A 24,411-nucleotide genomic window follows, 5' to 3' on the forward strand; every position below is an offset into this window, starting at 1 on the left:
TCATAGTCTGAATGCCCCAGGAAAGTATAAGATGGTGCAACAAGGAGTCAGAGCATGTGAAGGTTGAGAGGAAATTTGAGATATTTCGAAGGAGCAAGGACTATAGTAATGACCACAAGATTGAGAAACAAAAGAAAGGTATGGCAGCAATTAATTCTATTTAAAATAATACTGTCTATAAGGACTGTTATAATAATAATAATCCTTGCATTTGATTTAGTACCTAATCACATCTTTGAGACGTCTAAAAGCGCTTCACAGAATATACTGTAAACTGAATTCACTGTATATTTTGTGGGGTGAAACTTAAAATTGTTACCCAATATGACATTCTGTTTGTAAATCTAATTTGTGATATTCCTTAATGTAGCATGAGGTGCAGGTTAAGGAACGTTGTACATTTCTCTTTTTTTTTAGTTAGCACCAGTCTCATTACTCATTAATTCGGGACTTCCTTTCACTCAACCAGTTGCTCCCGACCTCCCACACAACAGCTTCTCCAGGTCAGCTGGATACTTCCTGTTTTTTTAAAACAAACTTTATTTGCTGTGCGCAACTTAGCTGCTGCATTTGTCTACAAATACACAGTCACGACAATTTACAGAAACATTGTGAATCAATTTGAGATATGCCCGATGCTATCTCAAAAGCAAATAATAATGTTATTATATGGTCAGGTTCCTGGTTTAGACTGGGTATAATGGTTATAAATCCATATTTGGATTGCTAACTCAACCCTACCTCTGGAGGCAGCTCTGTAAACTCAGTGGACATCAGGTTTAATGTTAAGGTGCAGTGACATGTAGGAGATGTAAACCTCCTCCAACCCCACACCCCTCCCCCACTCCTCAGGCGTTTTACTCGGATGAACAAAAAGTCTTTGATTTTAGGAACAAGTGATTCAGTGTTTTCATATTTGGGGGTGGGGGAAATCTTGTGCTTTGTCCTTCAGTACTGGTCAACTCTTCTGAAGCAGCGCTCTTTCAAAGTCTACCCCAAGTAAATCAAGTCTGAAACAACTTAGAACCTGCTCTGTAATTTCACTAAAATCACTACCGGTGGGATATAGTATTAGAACCACTGTGAGAGCATCACCAGTGCTGAGCTGGTTTACCCAGTGAAGTAAGTGTTAATGTGCACGCTGTGCTTTCTCTGTTGGCCTTCACTGGACAGGGTGGAGATTAACATGTGGAGATCGCTCCCAGATCAGCTTGGCCACAGCACACCCTGCCCTGCTCTATCTGACAGACTTTATTAAGGCACTTGTTGCTGATCTGTTATGAGTCCATCTGAATGTTGATGGGTTCCCTAATAGGATTTGGCTCCAAGAGGCAGGCAACTTGGCAATTTTGCTTTGTGTGTGTGTGTTACGTAATGTATCAACACTTAGTTGTTTTTTGTATTGAGTGGGTGGCTGTTTGATGTGAGTCAGGGGAGGTGGATGTTGAATAGCATTGTATTGATCACAACTGATCAAATGCAAGCATTATTCATTGCATTTTCCTTTAGAAAGTTGACTTTTAATTTTTTTTAGAAAACTAGTTTTACCTTTTATGTCAACTCCTTCCCATCCCATGCATTCCGTCATCTACAAATACACAGTCATTCCACTTCACAGTCAAGCGCTTTGAGGCATCCTCCCCATGTAAAAGATACTCTCCCAAATGCAAAGATTATTATTATTAGATGGGAACTAAATATTTATGGACCAATGCTATTATTTTACGATGGCTATGGGACACTATCTTAAGTTGAATCATGCTGATGTGAATGACTGATGTGAATCTCTGGTTTGGTTTCCTGTGGTGAGAGAAAAAAACATTCAAAGATTGTTGTCTCAATGCACACTCTAGGGTCTTCAAGACTTTGATCTTGTCAGCCTGTACCAAGTAATCTGCAGAATTAGGTTAGCAGGATGTGTTCCTCCAGAGAGGGAGTGTGCATCCCATTCCAATAGACAGAAATTTCGATGTGTAGGTGGGATGCATGGAACTCTGTTTCGTTTGGATACTCTTATGCATGGTGGTGGGATTCTGCATGTGTGACCAAAAGAAAACCTTTCCCCACCGCACCTGCAGTATATTTCATCTTTGCTGTGGGTGTGGATCCCTGACTGTCCATCGCTTTGGGACGTTCTCCTGATGTGAAAGGTGCTATACAAATGTAATTTGTTGTTGCTGTTTTGTTTTTTTGATAATGTTCTCTGTATTCATCATACGAGGGGAGTGTATATTAATTGTAAATAATTGTCTTCGCGCCAAAGGGTGGAATGCTGGGTATGCTGAACAGGAAAACCAATTTACTTGGCAGAGACAGAGTATGTGCATGTGAGCATCTGTTTTAGTTTCCTTTAATCCTCATAAGTAGAGGAGGGATTAGGCTGGACTCAAAAACAAAGGAGTTCATGGATTTTGTGTTTTTCCAAATATCCCCTAGCCATAATTCCAGAAGATGCAATTTTTTCTAAATTATTTAAAACCCTCTTAATTCCTTGCGAGTAATAAGTGGAAGAAGCATTTTCTGTTTACCAGTTTAGGTTGACTTGTTTTAATATATTTAGTCATCATGGGATTGGGGTCAAATTCAATGAATCACAAGCACACTTCATCTTGCCCAGAGCAGAGCACTCAATGCACAAGTTGGGAATATCAGATTGACTATTCCTGTGGGTGAAAACCTAACTTTCCAACAGTTTTGCCTGGCACGAAAATAATCTCCCCAAGTGAAGACATTTTCCTGCCAGAGACTTTCATTAGGTAATAATAGTGGCTCTCTTCAAAGATTGACAGAAAAAACACAGCTACATGCAGTACTGGGAAAAAATCACTGCAGTCAAAATATCTCGGATGCAGGTTATAATAATAATAATTACTCCACATTCATTTGCCAAAGAGGACAGTGATGAGACCAAAGTGTAGTGTTTATTAGACGCTGCACTGTGCAGTGTACGCACCACATTCCAAATTATCGAGACAATTTCATTCCTGGGTTTTTGTCTGCTTAATTGGAAGTTCGAATAGTGTTTTAGTGCGTAAGAAAACACAGCATGAAATAGCATTTAATAATGCTTGCATTTGATACAACGTCATATCACCCCGAAACATGTCAAAGCATTTCACAGTCTTCTGCGTATTCGTTGGCAAACAAGGCTGCCAATTTGCACACAGCAATGTCCCACAAACAGCCATGAAGTGAATGACTTTTTTTTTAACTTGGGGATTTTTGACCAGAACAAGCTTTCTGAAACTCCATTCTCTTTTTGAATTGGGGCATGGGAGCTTTAATGTCTGTCTGAACAAGCAGACGGGACTTTGGTTTGTAGTCTCATCTGAATGAGAAGTAACTTGGTAACTTTTCATTCAACACTGAACATAGTCAGGTACAGTATTTTAATCAGGTACAGTATTTTAAACATTAAAGCAACATTTTAAAGATCTTCTATTTGATTTTGTCTTGTTTCAGATGTCATGCCAGTTTTGGGGCTTGTCAAAATGTGCAACCATTTGAAACTAAATGACTTTAATCGCGTCCTGACTTATATTTTGTAGTAACATTAGGGGATACATTGTGCCAGTAGACCTATCTAGAGTTTCTATCTTAGTAGCATTAGGGTAAAGAAAATCCATGAGCCTCTTTCTCCCCTGATCAACAATTGCACCATCAGGAATGCACCTCCAATAAAGACCCATTTCATCTGTATGGTACACGTGAGACTCACTCGTGCAATTTGCTCAGCAGTCTCTGCCTGCAGTTTATTCTGGAATGTTTTCAAGTCCACATTATGAACAGAAAGCAGCTCCCTATTCAGTTTCAGTTGGCCTATGCCATGTTGCACATTGAATTGCAGTAACTACCCCTACACTACCATCACGTCCGTTCTGCCAGAGCTTCTCCACAAACCACCTTGTTTATTCCAGTAGGATGTATCTTTTGCACATTTGCTTTTGAACCATACAAAGTGTGCGCTGTTAGTGACTCACAAATATAAACCGGTATAAATGTAGACCGACTGATCTATTGGTCGTAGATTGTTTCTCTGGGTTGGGTTTGAAAGTTCTGAAATAAGCCTCAGTTATCACGTCCCCTATCACTGCCCAGGCCTCTATAAATCGTACCTCAAAAACAATTTGGCAGGCTCCATTTCCATCCATCCTGCCAACTGACTGTTTACCTCTTCAGCCTATCCAGGGTTCCTTCCTTCCTGACTGATCTTTTCATCTCGCCAGTGTTGTTCCCCATCATACTGTTTTCTCTATCAACTTTAGCATCTCTGTCTTGCCTTAAGTACTGGCCTTATATTCTCCATATCACGCCTTCTGTTTGGCCTGATGCTGTTACTTGTTCTCCTGTGTCAATGTAAAATGAACTGTACTCAGTGTTCATCTTACTACTTGGTTGCCCTTGTTGAAAAGAACTTCACATTTATTACTTTCAGTGAATGGTCATTAATTGCTCCCAAATCCTGCTCCTTTTCCACCTGTGCACCAAGATGCATTGATTGTAGTCAAAAGCTTCATATTAATTATTTTAATACGAATTAACATTTTTCCTCTTTCTGGGCTGGGAGTGGGAAAGAAACACATTGCATTTTGCATATAAATACATTTCAATTTTATTTTATCTCATCGAGTTCTGTATGTGAATAAATTATAAGAGGTGTTCCAAACCCTTTTCACAACAAGTATTGTACTCTTTTAAATGGGTAGTTGGGGAATGGATCCATCAACACATCATTAAATATTATAGCTTTAAAAGCATTAAATGTAGAAGAGACACTGGTGGCTATAGCGCGAAAGGTGGGGAAAGGAGTGAGAAGGAAAGAAGTCATGTTTGTAACTATTCAAAAGAAAAATTACTCATTTTTGTTTCAGTGACGTGGCTTGCATTGTACCTAAACAGAACTACTGTATAGTTCGCACTTGTACTGTAGTACTCCTTGTACTGGGCCCCAGACTATTTCCACATGGGCCTTGTATACTCGCTTAATTGCCATCAAATTAACTAATTGCAACAGTTGTGCACACTGCAGAACAGCTCCACACTTAACCCTTTGTTCAGTAGCCAGGCTGCAGCCCCCCACACCCCCCCTCAGTGTCTTTTCAGTATCTCTGAGAAGCAGCTCTCCGACAATATCCATGTGAAGGGCGCAACATCAATAATTCCTTCTGAAAAATGACAATAATAGATTGTCACTTCAGTCTACGACTGTTTGTGGGACACTGCTGTGCACAATTGGCTGCCGCGTTCGCCCACAAATATACAGTCAATTCACTTTACAGTGTGTTCTGTGAAGCGCTTTGGGACGTCCTCCCGACGTGAAAAGCGCTATATCAAATGCAAGGATTATTATTATTAAGTTGTTGTTGTACCGCATGTGGGAAACCCATCACCATGATTCAGAATATTCAAACCAGACTGAGAGTTCCACATACGTATGCCACCTGTACATGGAAATTTTGCTGTGTCTGGAATTGATTGTGGACTCTCTACCTGGAGGGCACATACTTACCTCATTCCAGAAAGTATTATGAGCAGGTTAGCAAGAGCCAACTCTTGGGGAACCAAAGCTCCCGAGTCCCCAGTGGCATGATGTCCCTTGCAAGCAGCACACTGACACATTTCCTGCACAAGTGCCATAATCCATTTTGAGCAGAATTGCGGATTACATTATTATATTGCAAACAGTTTGTCTAAGCAGTACTTTTTTTGTCTAGCTTGTTTTTGTCTTTTACTTACACAGGCTAGATATGAAATGCAACATAGAGTGCAAATGTTCACTCCAATGTTACTTAAAATACATAAAACTGGTCGCTTTCAGTCCACTATTTACCACTGTATTTAGGGTTTCAGCAACAACGACTTGCACCTACATAGCACCTTTCATGTGGTTTCAAAGTGCTTCAGACTCTCTCTGCAGCTCAATAAAGTTACTGAGCCTTGGCAGTGAACATGGTTAACTCCCATTTGTGAGCAAGTTACCTTGATCTTGTGCAAATTATGATGGGGAAAATGCCAGTTATATAGAGTGCTGGTCAGACCTCATTTAGTGTTCAGTTTTGTAGACACCTCTTCCCTTTGGTAAAGGTATCCATTACAAGGGAAAAATCAGATGGTTAGATCTTAAAATGGATCTTAAAATCAAATATGGTCAGAACTGTGACCAGGAAACAATTTTTCACACAGAGGGTTGTGAAGGTGTAGAATTCTCTGCCCCAGGAAGATGCAGAGACTGCATCAGTAGAGATATTTAAAAGATATTTACAGAGACATTAAGAGGTATTGCTAATTGAAGGGATATTTAAAAGAGTGACCGATACTTTCAGATATTAAGGGCTTTGGCAAAATGGCAGGGCATTGGAATTAATAACATATATACAGTATACATATATACAGTACAACAACAATAACAAGAAAATTACATTTGTAAAGTGCCTTTCACGTCGGGAGGACATTCCAAGCGCTGGACAGACAGAGTAACGGACCCGAGCTGGGAGTTGGGATGGTGGAGGGCTGGGGGGGGGGAAGTAGAGAGATCGAAAGCATGGTCGAAGAGGTGGGTCTTAAGATGGGTTTTGAAGGTGGCAAGGGAGGGGGCGAGATGGAGGGACTGTGGGATGGAGTTCCAGAGGATGGGGGCAGGGTGGTGGAAGCTCCACCCACCAATAGTGAGGTGAGCGAGGTGGGGGAAGTGAAACAGGCTGGAGCGCGCTGAGCCGAGGGACAAGGCAGGACGGTAAGGGGATAGGAGGTCTCAGGGGTAGGGGGGAGCAAGACCGTGGGGTCTTTGAAGGTGAGGATCAGGTTCTTGAACTGTATACTTGTGGAGTCCTGTAGCTCAGTGGTTGAGCACTCGCTTTGCAAGTGAGAGACCTGAGTTCAATTCCAGGCAGAGGGCGAAACCTTGGGCAAGTTTCCTTACTCCACACGCCTAATAATAATCCCTCCAAAAACAAAAAAAATAAATAAATTGGTCCTTTTCAATCTACGACTGTTTGTGGGTCATTGCTGTGCGCAATTGGCTGCCGCGTTCGCTCACAAATATACAGTCAATTCACTTTACAGTGTGTTCTGTGAAGCGCTTTGGGACGTCCTCCTGACGTGAAAAGCGCTATATCAAACGCAAGGATTATTATTATTATACTCTGTGTGATGGGAAGCCAGTGGAGTTGGGCAAGGATAGGGGTGATAGGGTCGGGGAGACTGGTGCGGGAGAGGACATGGACACAGTAGTGCCCTTCGTGCGAGGTAGTGATGTGGAGCACTGAATTAAAAGATCTCCCAAAATGTAAAACTGGTGGAAGAGCAGGATTGACCTTCTCTTGTTCCTATTTTCTTGTGTTCCCATAAGGTTTGTTCATTTACTGACAAATAGAGAGAAACCCTCATATTTTCCCAATCTAGTGATGTATTTCAGTTGACATAGCTGCTTGGTCTCTTTCAGCAGTTTGTGTGAGTTTATGGTTTAATGAGAGTTTATGGTCAGAAGAGTGTTATAAAGTTTGATAAAGACACTGGACTCTGTGTTGTAGTCTTGATTGTGACTGAATGCTGAAATGACTACCCAAGGTTTTACTGATTTACCCAGAGACCACAGTGTGTTTGGGAACATGTGAGGACTGATTCCATTCTAGCATCTGACAAACTATTAGACTGGATATATTGCCCAAGCTGTCAGAAGTTTCTATGAAAATGGTTCATTTAAAGCAACAATTTTAGCCCGGCCATTTCTAATGAGAGGTACATGCTAGACGAGTGAAATGTAATTAATTGCAACCATGTGCACTTACAGAGTGTCTTTTACGTAATATAGGGTTGTCCAACCTTTTGGCTGCTGAGGCCCAGATGCCGGATTTGAGAAACATCCGTGGACCACATAAGCAATATTTTATCCTGATTGGCTAATCCCATTGTCAGGAAGAGCGTGAGCCCCCGGTGACCGTTTCATAAGAACATAAGAATAAGGAGCAGGAATAGGACATTCGGCCCCTCGAGCCTGCCCCGCCATTCAATAAGATCATGGCTGATCTATTCTAACTCCACCTACCCGCCTTATCCCCATATCCCTTAATCCCTTTATCCACAAGAAATCTATCAATCTCAGTCTTGAATATGTACAAGGACTGAGCATCTACAGCCCTTTGGGGTAGAGAATTCCATAAATTCACTACCCTCTGAGTGAAGAAGTTTTTCCTCAACTCAGTTGAAAGGGCTTACCACTAATTTTAAGACTGTGACCCCTGGTTGTAGTTTCTCCAACCAGGGAAAAAGTCTCCCACTGTCTATTCTGTCGTGCCCCGTAATAATCTTATAGGTTTCTATAAGATCACCTCTCAGTCTTCTATATTCTAAAGAATATAGGCCTAAATTGCTCAACCTATCCTCATAACTCATCTCCCTCATCCCTGGTACCAACCTAGTGAATCTACATTGTACCCTCTCCAAGGCGAGTACATCCTTTCTTAAATAAGGAGACCAAAACTGCACACAATACTCTAGGTGCGGTCTCACCGGGGCCCTATACAGTTGCAGCAAGACTTCCCTACTCTTATATTCTAACCCTTTTGTAACAAATGCCAACATACCGTTAGCCTTCCTAATTACTTGCTGTACCTGCAAACTAACTTTTTGTGACTGGTGTACAAGGACACCCAAGTCCCTATGAACGCTAACACTAGTTTCTCCCATTCTAAAAAATAATCTGCTGTACTGTTTTTTCCTCCTCGGTGGATGACCTTACACTTCCCTACATTATACTTCATCTGCCGCCTATTTGCCCACTCACCTAGCCTATCTGTATCTTGTTGCAATTTTTTAATGTCATCCTCTGTGTTTACTCTCCCTCCTAGTTTAGTGTCATCCGCGAATTTGGATATATTAAGTTCAATGTCCTCATCTAGCTCGTTGATGTAGATAGTAAATAGTTGAGGCCCAAGCACTGATCCTTGTGGCTCTCCACTAGTGACATCCCGCCAATCTGAGAAGGACCCGTTTATCCCTACTCTTTGTTTTCTTCCCGTTAGCCATTCTTCAATCCATGCATATTCAATCCATGGCATATTCCCCTTAATTCCATGGGCCCTAATCTTGTGAATCAACCTTTTATGCGGCAACTTTTTGAATGCCTTTTGGAAATCTAAATATCCTACATCCACCAATTTCCCCCCTATCTAATCTTGATATGTCCTCAAAAATATCTAAAAGACTTCCCTTTTGTAAAGCCACGTTGACTCTGTCTAATCATATTGTGATCCTCACTATGACATCCTTCATTAAGGCTTCTAGAATTTTTCCTACCACCGATGTCAGACTGACTGGTCTATAGTTCCCCGTCTTCTCTCTCCCACCCTTCTTAAATAGTGGTGTGATGTTTGTGATCTTCCAATCAATGGGAACCGTTCCAGAATCCAAAGAATTTTGGAAGATCAGACACAAGACCTCCACTATCTTTTAAAACCCTAGGATGCAAACCATCAGATCCAGGGGACTTGTCACTTTTTAATGACAGCAATTTCTCTAGCACCAATTCTTTGCTAATGTAAATTTCCCTAAGTTGCTCCCTATCATTAGTCCCTTGGTTTATCTCTATTTATGATTGGCTCAGAGCCTGCGCCTTACCTGTATTTACTTGGGGGACAATGAAGTTGGAAATGGTTCTGGGTCGAGTGAAAACACCCCTTCGGCCCATAGTTGGACTATCCAGATGTAGCATAATAGTGTCAAGAGAGGCACAGGGACAGTGTGGAAATCCGAACAAACTGTGTAGTATGGGAAGGGAGCTGGTATGAGTGAGGTGACCAAAGAGTTAAGTTTTTATAACGCTTTTCAAATGTGGAGGAAGAGGGATTTCTGGTATATTATTCAGAGAGTAAAGGCTGAGTACCTATAAACGCACCTCAAGCAGTTACCCTTGTAGTGACAAGCTCACTCAGAAAACCTGTAAGGATGGCAAAGGAATACTGTGCACTGTGTCAGAACAAGAAAAGTTCTGTTATCCACCACTGACACCTTGAAGCATAAGATCCCCCACCCCCCAAAAAGAGAGATTGATTAGCCCCATCAGTTTCAGCTTAAAATTGTTTCTTAACGCTGACTAGGATTTGTGTGAACACAGATTGACCTCCACATACCTTCTTCAGCACAGATGGAATCTTAAATATTTGGAATATCTCGGCTTTATGCGATTGTTTGCTCAATTGCTGATTTAAAGAGGGTTGATGAGGTGGGGGTGGGGAGAAACCCTGCTCTTATTAAAACTGGATCCTCTGTGAATGTTGGAAGTTTGCTAATTCACCAGTGGCTACTGTCGCACACTTACTTACTGAGTGTTCGTTTGCCTGCTTGAGATTCTTTCATGCAAATACTCGTGAGAAAATTCAGCTTTCTATCCAGACACGATATTTCATTTTGTAACACGTGCAGGGTACAATCACTGTCACTAAAACAAACATTTGGTAAATTGGAAGTCTAGGCACAGGAGCATTTTTGACTGAGCATCTGAGATGTTAAGGTTTCTGTAAGGGATGTTACGTTTAATTCTGATTTCAGGTACAACACCCATATTACACACGTCAAAGAAAATCTGTGCTTAACAAAATAAGGTGAAAGGTATTAGATAACTTCTAAGAGTTATCAGGGTATCAGCTTGGCTCCGAGGACATCATTCTTATCTCGGCTAACAGGACTGCTGAAGCCATATCTCAACGGGTATAATCAACTTCACCAGAAAGGCAAGAGGGTTAGAATGATGCATTATTGTATTTAGCAGCTTGGCTCAGTTGCTTGGACTCTCGCCTCTAGGTCAGCAGGTTGTGGGTTCAAATCCTACATCAAGTCTGACACTCCAGGCCAGTTGGGGTTGCACTGCATGGCCTTAAGTGCCTTCGGATGAGATGTGAAACAAGAGTCTTGTCTGCCTGATCAGATGGATGTTGAAGATCCGCTTTTCAAAAGAGAAGGGAGTTCCTCTAGTTTTCTGACCAACAAACCTCCTGAGGCATTTTGACTTGTCAGGGGTTGTATCAAGTGCCGGGAGTATTATTAAAATAACACAATAACTACAATTCTCTTTTGAAGTATGAAATCCCTCCATTTTTCTCACCTTCTCCCCTCCCACTTCCTCCAACCCATTCTTTGTCTTAATTGAAAACTCACTGAATTGAGTTTCTCCTGCGATTGCGGTAGGGGGGAGAACATACTTTTTGGACCTTCATCCTTGACTTCAGGAGATATAACCTCCAGCATTCTAGCTAGCTGGTGAAAGGTCATACGTATAGGCCACTGTACAATAGCTGTTGATTCTCCCTCCTACTGGGAACTAATCTAGAGAAGCCAAATACCTCACTTCAATGACTTGTCTGAAAACGGGTACTCTTGTGTGGTTGTAGCAAGGGGTTGGAGGAGGAGGAAGTCAGATCTGCATCCTCTTGTTCCCAGTCTCCAAAGAGTGGAACCACCACACTCCCTACAGTCTGTTCTCTTCTAATAGCTTCTGCTTCCATGCTACAAGACTCTCACTTGCCTGCCTCTGCTTTCTGAGACTGAATCTTGTGTGTTTCAATCATTCTGCTTAATTTCCTCTCTCGCTGAACGCACGCTCACTACACCTAATTGCTGCTCACCCATCAAAGGCTGTGCACTGATGTGCTCTCCGGGTCTAACCTTTGAACTTGATTGCGCAGGCCTTCTCGGTCTAATATGCAAGCTTAACCACACTGCTGGAATGCTGTTTCTCTGCAAACCTTTGCATCCTGTTTCTTTTGACAGGGATGCATGCCCAGACCAGGGACAAGCTTCACCCTCTCCCAGCCCAACTTTTAGTGCCTCTGACCCTCTTCAGAGCAGAGCAGCTTGGCAAGGAGCAGTCAAACTGCGACGGAGAAACAGGTAAAAGATGGGAGGGAGGGAAGGTGATGAGAGCAAAAGGGTTTAGCTGAAGGAAGCACAGGACTGTTGTTTTCATTAGCTGCAGTGTATTGCGTGCCTTGCTTAGCTGAGTTTTCTGTGTCTTTCTGAAGCAGACTGTTCCATCACGTAATGCAACGAGACTAAAAGGTTACATTCATGCAAACAAACTCGCAGCGCTGAATCGAAAGTTCCACATTCCATTACATAATACCAGTCTCGAGGTCCTTTTTGTACTCTCAACTTTCAAAGAATATTTTTCTAAAAAAAAACTAATTTGCAACAGGAATGTGGAATTCTTTGAACGTGTCCCAGTTCTCACAGGTGTGTCAGTAACATCAGGAATATCGTCGTGAAATGGTCTTCGTTGATACTCTGGGTAAAGTTCCTGCTGCAACTGAGTGGCATTTCAGCTGAAATTTAAAAGTAAATCACAAGAAATATTTCTAAGTTTATCTTTCGGCAGTTCTGCATGTTTCAGACAGCGCACACAAGCCCCACCCCTCTGTCCAGATCGGATCAATTCTTCATTGTACTTTGGTAAATAAACGGTAGCTTTTCAAGGTTTCCCCTTTTATCTTGTGATGCACCTTATGTATTTTTTTAAAAAAAGAAAGTTTCCTGTTTACATATTTTTGCAAGTAAAATTTTAGATCTACAATTTAAGCTGTCTGGTGTTGCAGTGTGTTAGAGAACAGATTTTCAGAACTGGGATCTCTACAGGTAGTTGGTTTGGTGAGTTTCATAACCTGATTTGATGCTTTGGTTTTAATGGACCACAGCCATTGATCCGGTTTGACTGAGCCAGTTCTCAGGTGGCTTTCATCTGGTCTCTTCCGGTCCAGCGAAATTCTACATAATAAACCATGGGCCAACCCTAGCAGTTCTCTCCCCAGGAGACTGCTACAATACAATACACAATACAAAATTACATTTGTATAGCGCCTTTCACTTTGGGAGGACTCCCAAGGCGCTGGGCAGCACTTAACAAACAGGCCTGGGGATACTTGGTCTTTTCCCCTCCAATTTCCTTGTTGTGGAATTTATTTTGGTCAGCTGAATGTCTGAAACATGTGGAAACCCATTACCATGCTAAAGAGTTACCGAACCAGACTGAGAGTTACACATATGTCTGCTATCTACACACGTTGTGGAATGGCATCCAATGAGGAAGTGAAAGGGTACAACATAAACTGAGGAGTATTGTTCTAAGGGTCAACTAAAGCTGTCCTCCAGGATCCCTAGCCGCAATCTGAAAAAGTCTCAAAATGTGTTGCATTGCAATCACTTTGTTCCATATTGCAATGTGGATTATTGACCACATAAAATTATTTACCAAGATGTACCCCCTCTATAGTGGCCGATTGGCTGACTGGTTTGGAGGGGAGAAGCTGCTTTGTAAATATAGACTTGTACTGTACATCCTTGGCCCCTTTTGTTAAACTACATGCTCCCTCTCGACAATGTCATCTGCAGACATGGGATCAACTTCCGCCACTGTCAAGCCCTCCGGGTTATTACCCCACTTGAAGCGCGCTATATAAATGCAAGTTGTTGTTATGCTGCATCGCTGCTGCTGCAATCCTGATCGGATTGTGGTGTATTGCTGTGTGCAACTGGCTGCCCCATAAAATTCATTCAATCCACTTTATGGTATATCCTGTTTAATGCTTTGAGACGTCTCAAAGATGTGATAAGGCGCTATATCAAATGCAAGGATTATTATTTTATTATATTTTTATTTTATTATTGTTTTAAACATCTGCGTTCTGCATTGACAGCACTTGTCACCGCCCTCAGTTTGAAGAAGTTTTCTGTTTTCAGCACTGCAAGTTAGCTCCTCAAAGACTGCGTCATCTTTCAATGCACTTTTTTGGCAGGTCATGCATTCCTTACTTTCCAGTTCTGTTTTCTTCAGCAGAAGTGGCTGCTATTTATAGAATCCTTGGCTTGGATTGAGCAAAGTGTTTCCAGGACAACGCAGAGCCCCAGTTGTGCTGGCACTGCAGTGCTCTCTCTCATGGTTGATTCCCATTTCTGGGAGTGAACTTCTAGCTGGACCCTGCACGGAGACAGTTCGTCACTAATACAATTTTTTTAATGCCATTAAAAAGATTTAAGTACTATAATAAATTAAAGCAAACTTCAAGAAAGAACCTTGCTGAGACCTCAGTGCCAGAAAGGGGAGCTTATTCAGATAGATACAATGGGACTATTAAGCGCTTTAGAGTTACAAACATACGTTTCACACAGTCTCCTCGCTGCGGCTTTCCATTTGGATTCTCGGCTCATCGATCTCTCCTACTTTTTGTCAAACAGGCCCTTAAGCCAAGATTCGGCAGAATGTTTTATTAGCAGTGGGCGAAGCCTTGGCATGTGAACTATGAGAGTTATGCACCAGTCCTGTCTGGCTCCATTTATCCATTATCACGCCATCAATCTGCACCAACTGATAAATACCTTTAATAGTTCGGGGAGGTTTTTTTGAGAATTCTGAAGGCCACTTCCTTGTTCTGGCATTTTTTTTTGCCTTCACTCGTACAAACTTATAACAGTCGTGTAGCCTGCAGTGCAAACAGACCCTTCGATGAATGCAGCCTGCTTCATGGTCCTGATAAAGCAGACCAGTGAACTACTGAAATTAATATAAAGTTGGCTTATGCATTTTTATTTTTGCATTTGCAAATTTTTCCTCCACCGCATTTTCACCCTGTCCCTCCTCTCCTGTACCAGACCTATGGACAGTACAGCACTCATTCTTTGGGTCACACATCTTTCAGCGGCTTGGGACGTCCTCACGACGTGAAAGGCATTATACGAATGTAATCTTCTTCTTGTTGTTCTCCATCTATTGGGCAGTGTCGGTGCTCCAAAGATGCAGTTAAAGAACTTGGCCACGAGGTGGAGAGAGAGAGCGAGAGAGAGCAGCTCAAGGCAATGTGCCGACAGATTGATGTAACTGAGACACCTATCAACTCCCAATGGCTTGTCCCTAAGTCTTCAGTTAATAGTTATTGAAAATTAGAAGGTTTCGATAAAAGTGCCACATGCAACGTATGGATTCAGTCTAACTGGCCATGATGTGTTTACCTGGTCGCCCTGACAGCCCTGAGATTGGGAGCAAGCAGCACGATAGGGTACCTGAGAAGCTTCGGAGAATGTAGGAATATAGGAACAGGAGTAGAGTATTCAGTCCCTCAAGGCTGTTCTGCCATTCTATTAGATTATGGCTGATCTGTACCTTAACTCTATTTCCCCACTTTTGCTCCATATCCCGTGATACTCTGACCTAATCATCTTCCCCGGTGGGTGCAAGAGTGGGTGCTTGTTTCCCGCAGTGCCTTGCAGCTGAGCTCCTGCCTCTGGTCTCCGTAAAGGTTGCGGCTTTCAGATGAGCCGGAGATTGTGATACGATTCGTGGTTTTTACAGGACCTGAGTTTGCACGTGTTTGTGCTGTTGTGGACTCGTGTTTCCATGTGCTCATGTTTTTGTACAGTACTTATGCTGCTCTTTGTGTGTGTTCTCATTGGTTTTACATGTGTGGTCACTGGTGTTGTGGAGACCAGCCCGCAGTATCAACAGGGAGGATTCCAGAGAGCAGTGGCAGCCAGGACTATTCACGTTGCAGCCGTTTTGCAATATAAACAAGGAATAAATCAAAACTTTTGATAAAGCCTCAGTTTACAGTGTGAGCTGGAAAAGTGTGCTCTGCAACTGGTGCTATCTGTCTCGAAAGGCGAGATTAAAAATAGGAAACCACCCCAGAGATATTTGAAGGTCAAACCCATGAAACTCATTAAAAAGCCAACATGCGGACTGGAATGTGGATCATAAATCAACGAAAATCATCTTAAATGTTCGGATTTATCTTCTATTCTGTCCTTATTGGGGACTCAGGTGTAGATTTGTTTCCTCTTCAGTTTCATTGCCACAGCAACTCTGGCACTAACCCCTCTCAAATAAAAAAAAGTCGCATCATCATTCCCCGAATCATGTGAAGTGATTGTGATAACCAGGGAGGAAGTTTGCCAATGTCTAAAGATGTGGGGGGGAATGTGACCGCTGCTTTTCACGACAACACTTGCTGCCGTTAGACAACAAGAAGTGCAAATGACATTTGTATAACACTTTTCACGTCAGAAGGACATCCCACAGATAAGGAAGGGGAACTTCTCAACTGGTTACAGGGGAGGGAGTTATTCTTAACTCATTTGTGAGTTGCTTCCTCAGAACAGTGTGAAGGACATGTCAGTGATGGGTAACATTTCCCGTACATAATCCTTTCCACCCCATGGTCCCTGCATAGGACTGGTTGAACCCTAAGGTGGACAATGGCAGAATTTTTTTTATAAGCTTATAACACGGTATTACATTGTCTAAAAAGTGTCTCTAAGCGAGGGTCTAAAAATGTGTTTTCAATAACAACTGTCAATATAGTGATTTTTCTTCGGCAAGCAAACTAGCCATTCCCACACAAGGTCCCTGAAACAACCATGTGGTGAATGATCAATTTACCTGGCTAAGATTGTCGGCCAGGGGCCTGGGAGAAACAGCCTTCTCTCTTTGAATAGTGTCATGGGATCCTTAATGTTCACGTTAACACGTTAACAGGCAGGTGGGACCTTACTTTTAGCATTTCATTAAAGGACAGCGCCTACAACAATGTAGCACACCTCCAACACAATGTACACAGTCAGTGTAGACTGTGAACTCAAGTCTCAGCTGGGACTTGAACTCACAACCTTCTGACCCAGAGGTGAGAACGCTACCAACTGAGCCAACCTGACAACAAAAGGTTGGGAGAAGCATGTGAAGTGTCTGGCTGGCTGGTTGACTGAGGGACTGACTAATCACACCCACCCCAGGAATGATCTCTATGTACCATGTACTTTGCAAAGCAGATGTTAATGAGCACCAGGAATCTGCTTTGGCTGTGATCTGACTTCACGGAAGTTAGAAATGAGATTGGTATTTCAGAAAAAATCCAGATCAGCGGGAGACACATTCAGGGATCAGAGCTTTCAATATTTTCGAAGGTTTTTATGAATGCCGTACATTCAACTTCACTGCAGACTATTCTCAGATCTCCGAGACATTACCCTGCATGAAGGGCACTATAAAAGATCAAGTGGTTGTTGAATTTACATCAGCTAATTCTTGGTAAAGAGGAATCTTGAGAACTTGCATATAGTCAAGTCAGTCCTGCTAACTCTCACTATGAAAGGATATTCACTTGCACACAGTCTAAACAATAATCCAGTTTAATTTTGTCATTGACTTAACTCTTGCTGGTGTCCTAGTCTACAGGAACAAATCAATCTTGTGTGTGTGGCGGCTACTTGTGCCGAACAAACTAATCCTGAGTGACTTGATTACTTAATAATTCCATTCTTGTAGCCTTTGGAAAATTACCTTGTGTTATGTTTCATTTTGACAATATAATTTTCTTGCAACTTTCAATCTAGTGATAGGTTCGGCAAATGTGCAGTCAGTTTTTAGAGGTAGATATTGTCCAGGTCTCTGCTTCACAGTATGTTATGTAAATGGTTATAAAAGTTATGAAAATGAGAAATACACTAAACTATAGAATGTGTATGATATGTATCAATTTTGTGATTTTGATGTCCAAAGCCCAGATAATTGCAGGGGTAACAGTATTTGCTGTAACTTACAGTTGCTAATTCACCCTTTCTTTGCATTTTTTTTAATACCCTTTGCTTTGTTCTTTTTCTTTCTTGTAATCCATGCTCAGTCTTTCCTTTGTCTCGTTCTGTTTGTAACTGAATAAGCTCCGTGTCTGAAAGAGCAAATCTGCTGTGTGATCCTTTCCAGGCTCTGGTCCCCAGACAGGTCATCATTTGCTGTGACATGTTGAACCCTGAGGCTATTGCGTGGCAGGCAATGGCACAAACTTTATTTATTAGCTATCCTTTGGGAATGGGTGGTCACCTCAGTGCGTGCTGCTGTCTTTGTTTCTTTGACGAACGTCACACATAGTCTTCAGCCAGTACGCGCCTGCTTTCCTTTTGAAAAGCAAGTCTTTCTGTAATGCTCGGTTTCTGGCACTGAGTTTCTTTTTCGTACTTGGAAGTTATCTTGTTAAGAACATAGGAATGTGTAGGACTGGAAAGACCTTTACATTCTGCCTGCCTTGTCTCCTTTCCACTGGTGATTGACTGGACATTCTACCAAAAGCTGAACTGATAAATATCTTTTTCAATGTGCAGCAACTGTAAGTATACGGTGATATATATATATATATATATACAGATATATAGAAATAAAAAGAGATCACAGATCTTCCTTCTTGATCTGAGATCTGGAGGAGGTCTATAGCAATGATTAAACAGCTTTTACATAGTTGTGGCTTCAGGTTTGAATGTTGACTCAAGTGTTATTTTAAATAGCCAAGGATTTTTTTTTAAAAAATTGCAGATGGCCATATGTTGTTATTGTGCTTATGGCTTTTTAACAGTTGCACTGTTGCTTTTTTAAGAGCTTTCCGAGACACAACCCGAGACGTGTGAAGGTTGCTGTATACATGCTTGTTGTTGTTTCATTTAAATTTTTCTTTTTGTGAGTAATGCCTGTGACACCCGGTCAAAGATAGACTTCAGAGCAGTTTAATCATTCCCACTTTTGTCTCACCGCAAACTCTGTTAAATGAGTCTGTGTCACAATGTATATATTGCATTTGAATTGGAGACAACAAAACTGAGTCGAGGCAACAGACTGCCTTCTTTTTCTATTATATAATCATACTTGAAGCACACGTCCATGTCATATAACGTAAATGCCACATTTGGTGACGCAGACATAGTTTGAAACTTATTTAGTTTACTCCCGTGTTAACCAATTAGTGTTATGTGATTGCTGCCTTGTGCTGCCTATTTTAAGAAATGTTTTGATGTAAACTAGGTTACGGTGAAAGGAGATACAATAAAATAATAAAGACAACCTTGATATTATACACTTCACAACAAGGCACCTCTGACGATGCGGCGCTCCCTCTGCATAGTATTGTGAGCTCAAGGCCCCTACACAGGTCTTGAACCCACAACCTCTGATTGGAGATGCGAGTTCTACTAACTGAGCCAGGCTCGAAGAGGAAACTTGAAGAGGAAAAAGTTGCAACGATAAGGGGAAAGAGCGGGGGAGTGTGACTGATTGGGTAGCTCTTCCAAAGAGCAGGCACAAGCACAATGGGCAGAATGGACTCCTTCTGTGCCGTCATATTCTATGATCTATGTATCTCAACAAACCTATCCAACACTGACTCCATGTCTCCGATGTCCTTTCTATAACACAGTGCTAAGAACTACATACTACTCTCTCTATCTCTAGCCTAACATGTTTTATATAAATGTAACATCACATCCTTGCTTTTATATTCAATGCCCATATATTGTGTAATCTATACTGATAGTTTATTTAAATAAGTACATAAGTATTGCCTTGACATTCATAGGAATGCCGAATAGATAGCTTCCTACAGTCACAACAACATTCCTCAACAGCTACCAGCACTATGTACCCAAACAGCAAGGTAGTTCCACTCTCAATACATCGTCTGAGTCCAGTTAGAGGTCAAAATACTTTGTGAAACTTCCTTTCTACTGTGCATTAGGCCAGGAACACTTGTTGATCCAGATGACCCGAATGAGAAGATGTATGCACTTTTCCATGGTGGAATTAGGACCTAGGTGGATAATGGCATTGTGGCCACTAGCTGCAGAACCATAACCCAGCCAGTCACTATAGTCACCATGAGGCACAGGCAAGAAACTGCAGGAGAATACAAATCTCCTTTCACTGTAACCTAGTTTACATCAAAACATTTCTTAAAATAGGCGGCACAAGGCAGCAATCACATAACACTAATTGGTTAACACGGGAGTAAACTAAATAAGTTTCAAACTATGTCTGTACATTGTGGCATGTACATTATATGACAATATACATTGTTGCACAGACTCATTTAACAGAGTTTGCGGTGAGACAAAAGTGGGAATGATTAAACTGCTCTGAAGTCTATCTTTGACTGGGTGTCATAGGTATTACTCACAAAAAGAAAAATTCAAATGAAACAAAAACAAGCATGTATACAGCAACCTTCACACGTCTCGGGTTGCGTCTCGGAAAGCTCTTAAAAACGCAACAAGGAATTATCCCGCTAACCAGATTTTATTGGGTGTTGCAGCATTTTGTATCTCTGGTAATTCTGACAATCGGTTTTCTGAGAACCCAAGGTGAAAAGCCAAGGCCTGTTGTGGAGGAAGCTGCCAAGGTTGAAAGGAGCCGCAGAGAAAAGATAAGATAAATCAGAAAGTCGTGGTTAGATGGTGCCAAACTTATATATCAGAAGGTTGCCGATCACAGGTGATGATTGAGCGAGGGAAGGAGTTCCACAGTCTTTAGATCCTTGAAGAATAAGTGAGAACAGACGGTGGGATGAGTTTTCATTTCAACAAGTTGAGAATCCAGGGAAGAAGCAGAGCTTTGACAATATGGAGGTGGATTTGGTTCAGCAGTAATGGGAGCATCACTAATGATTGTATTCTACCACCAGAAGTCCAGACTTTTTCTCCTGCCCTTATGTGCTGTGCCCCTTGTGCCAAGGCTCAACCATTAATCCTGACACTGGCAGGAGAGGTCCAGGCCACAGGTGGGAGGCCAGATGGTACTATCTATCCAGTTTGTAACCGTCATTGCAGGTGACGGGGTTAAACAGAAGCTTACCACGTTCCACTGCTGTCAAACACAGCAAGATCACCGGGAAAGGAACCTGTCTCTGTACCATAAACAACCTTGAAACAAGTGTCCAATTTTATTTAGGGGATTGTTGGCCAGGACACTGGGAGAAACTCCCTTCTCATTTCAAATAGTGCCATTTTATCAACAAAAAACAATTTCTGAGACCTTGATATGCACATAATATCTACCTCATTTCACTGCAAAACAGTCACTACACTGAAGTCATTGCTATAGGGCACTTAAAGACACCTCAATGCTTTAGGTACTATAAATGTTCTTTAGTATCATTATAGTCAATGGTCAGCAAATCTGAACGCTGCCTCCCGGTATTGGTGTGTTCTTAATAAAGGTCCCTTGTATCCCATGTGCTTGGATTGATGACTTATTTTGATGGAGGTGACAGTGTGTCAGGGCCTGATACCAGCAGCCCAGAATCCACAGTAAATTCAGAGGCTGACTACGGCAGATACAACGCAGCAATCCTTCATGTCTGCAGCTTCAAAAAGGGCCTGCTTTCTCCTTAATGCTTTGTATGGGGAAATAATTTTATCACCACCTTTGGAAACCAGACACAAAATTGGCACAAGAAGGGAAAAAGAACTTCAAAAAGCAAGAAGCATAAATCTGCTAACAAAGCAGTCAGTCCTTCTCCCAGGTGGTCTGACAACATTTCTTTGGTGGATTATTTATTGATACGCACTAAAATGATTACCCAGCACATCTCTGCTTTTCCTCTCCTAGCCAATTTTTTCCTTTCTTCTAATGGTGTTTGATTTCATTTTCTTCTACCGAGGACAAGGATTCACAGATACCAAATCACCCTCTGTTACCTTGCCCGCATTATTTCTTCACTTGCGAGCTTTGATAGTAAGCGCTGGCAAATATTCGACCGTGGGTTCTGCTGAATTGGCATTTTTAAAACAATATAGTAATATTAATTTTTGTCATGAGGGATTAAAAAAGTTGTCACTCCATATATAATATATATAAATAATTTGTATCTATATTTAGAAACTAACCATATAAGGGATGAATTTCATTTAATTACCTATATTTTGTGTGCTTTTATATCGCATTGCTCCACACTATTGCATTCCTTTCCAGCAGCAGAGCTTTGCACACTGTCCCAGCAGCCAGTGAAGCTGTTATTTCACAGTGGACATAGATCCGATTTATCATTTGAAATGACCATTCTTAAAGGGGTTTGCACTATAATGTTCATTATCCATATAGTAAGTATTCATTGTTCATTTTTAACAGCTTCACTAAAAAAACACAATCTTGCTTTGCAGCTTTATGTTGAAAGAACGTTTTATTCCTTTTTTTGGTCTGTGTGCATTTGAGAAATTTGACCAATAATGAAACATAATAAAATGAATAATAATAATAATCCTTGCATTTGATATAGCACCTTATCATGTCTTCCAGACATCTCAAAGAGCTTCACAGAATATACTGTAAAGTGAATTGACTGTGCATTTTGTGGGTGAAACACGGCAGCCAATTGTGCACAACAGTGTCCCTCAAACAGTTGTAGAATTTAGTTCCAAAATTATTAGTTTGTTTTAATTTTTCTTTTTTTAAGAGATTATTACCCCCGGCAAAGCTATCTGCCAATCGACTAACAACCAGGTTCCTACTTAGTGCTAGGTAAACAAAGGCGTGTGGAATAAGGAAACTTGCCTAACGTTTTGCTCTGCCCGACAATCAATCCCAGGTCCTCTTGTTTGCAAGGCAAGGGCACTAACCACTTTGCTACAGGACTCCACAAATTCCACCTCTTTTCTTTTAGCACGAAAGCCACCATTTTCAATACCAACTCACTTGATGTGCTCTGAACTAGCGATTGGAAGGTGTACACAGATGGTCCAAAATGAGCTACTAGTGCCATATAGTGAACCATACCATTAAGATCAGATTTCTATTTGAATCAATTACAGTAGACCCCTGTTATAATGCACTTGGTTATAGAGTGGGTCCACTTACAGCGCAATTTGGGTGTGAACCCAGACATTTATTTACCCAAACAATCCAAAATGACCGATTTCCAGGTCATCAGTTTATCACCAATGCAAATGTTGACCGAGGATCATGCCCATTATTACATTAGCTGGGATTTTATGAACTCCAGCCCTTTATAACAGGACTCTACTTCTGTTCTGCTATCCTATTTACTCTTCGGTCCAACACCTTGGGACGTCCTCCCGACATGAAAGGCCCTTTTTATATGTAATTTTATTTGTTTGTTAACCTGAGACTTGTGAAATGGCAGGGGTCTTTAATCTAGGCAAAGTATTGTAAAAGGACACCAGGGAGATAGCACACCCCATTTTAGTTCTGCGGTTCCCATCACAGTGAGTTCCTTATCTAAGGTCACTTAAGGAGCTCATTTTATGGAGACCACAGAACAAAACAGCTGTCACACTTCACTGCACTAGAGAAACCTGTTTCTGATGAATAAAAATCCAACATTAGTCATTAAAGTAGACCTCCTGTAAAATTAAATTCTCCTTTAAAATCTACAGATTTTCTTTCTACCTCCCCCTTCCAATTGTACTTCTTTCCTTATTCAGAGAACTGTTAGAAGAACACACTTTGGGACTGGTTTCTGTTGTCTGAGTCTGACTGTTTGTATGTTAGACCTTGAAGCTTCTGGACCTGAAACCTCTGTGGCGTTAGCCTGAATGTAGGTCACGCTGACTTGCGAGCTATTGGCTCCAGCCCAAGATCACCTCGTATCAGAGGTCTTGTGAGGCTGAGTAACACACATGGGGATGGATCACTGTAGAAAATACAGTTTACATCGCGAGGTGGTAGGAATACTTTGCTGAGGAGCACTTTTTCATCTGTGTAGCCAAAGCATTCATTCTGATTTTCAGCTCCGAAGAATACATTTGTTCCAGGACACCGGTCTCCAAACACTCCGGTCATCCCCAGCAGGCAGTAGTGGTGGTTGTTGAATGTTGTTTCTTCATCAAAAAACACTTTGTTAGCTTTTTGGAAGATTGGACTGAGTATGAAGCCAAACCGAGTCGAGCGCGGTGAATAATATTGTAAACTTCTGTAGTAAAATTGTTTTACTGATGGGGCTATCTCTTGCTGTATGTTACAGGCGGACTGAACAAGTGTGCCGACCTCACTCCTGGCATTCTACAAAACTAGTGGAGCACCAGCCAGATTCCAGCATGATGCAAATATCTCAGGGCACGGTCAGCACTCCTTGGCACCAACCCTACCATTCCAGGTCAGTCAGAGTCCAGGGCATTGTCACAGCCACAAACAAATCTCCCAGACACACAGACACTTTCCACACAGAAGGAGGCCATTCAACTCATCACATCTTGTTTCCTTCTGTCCTGCAACCAAAAGGAGCGATTGAGGTTTAAATAATAGCAAATCTTTTAACATTCTTTTTTGGGGGGTTTGGGAAGCGACTGCTGACAGTGCAATTATTTTACAGCTGTTTAATGCTTCTAATATAGGTAGGGTGCTGTAAAAGTGCAAGCTGTTGTTGTTGGCAGAAATGTCATCTTTTAGGTTTCTTTGTTTTTTCATGTTGTAAGTACATTTTTCCTCTCCCCACTTCCAAACGCTTATTTTTTTCCATTCCAGTCCTAAAGGCACTGACTCCCACTGAGTTTTGACTCCACAGAGTCAGCCACCTGAGTGGAGCTTACACACTGTTATTAGTCATTCAGCTATGAGGGCATCACACAGATGGACAAGTGCACTGGGATGCACGATGCATGATGCAG

General features: G+C 41.6%; 1 protein-coding gene across 3 annotated transcripts in view; it reads left to right on the top strand.

Moving 5' to 3' along the window:
- Positions 1–24,411, top strand: part of shroom3 (shroom family member 3) — a 214,606-nt gene that overhangs the window by 165,932 nt on the left and 24,263 nt on the right. For all 3 annotated transcript variants that reach the window (XM_042340369.1, XM_007888936.2, XM_007888937.2), the window contains one exon: positions 23,769–23,900. In XM_042340369.1, coding sequence (XP_042196303.1) covers positions 23,769–23,900 — 132 coding nt within the window. The remainder of the gene's footprint in view (positions 1–23,768; positions 23,901–24,411) is intronic.

This window comes from Callorhinchus milii, unplaced genomic scaffold, assembly GCF_018977255.1.
Source record: "Callorhinchus milii isolate IMCB2004 unplaced genomic scaffold, IMCB_Cmil_1.0 Scaffold1, whole genome shotgun sequence".
Taxonomy (NCBI): Eukaryota; Metazoa; Chordata; class Chondrichthyes; order Chimaeriformes; family Callorhinchidae; genus Callorhinchus; species Callorhinchus milii.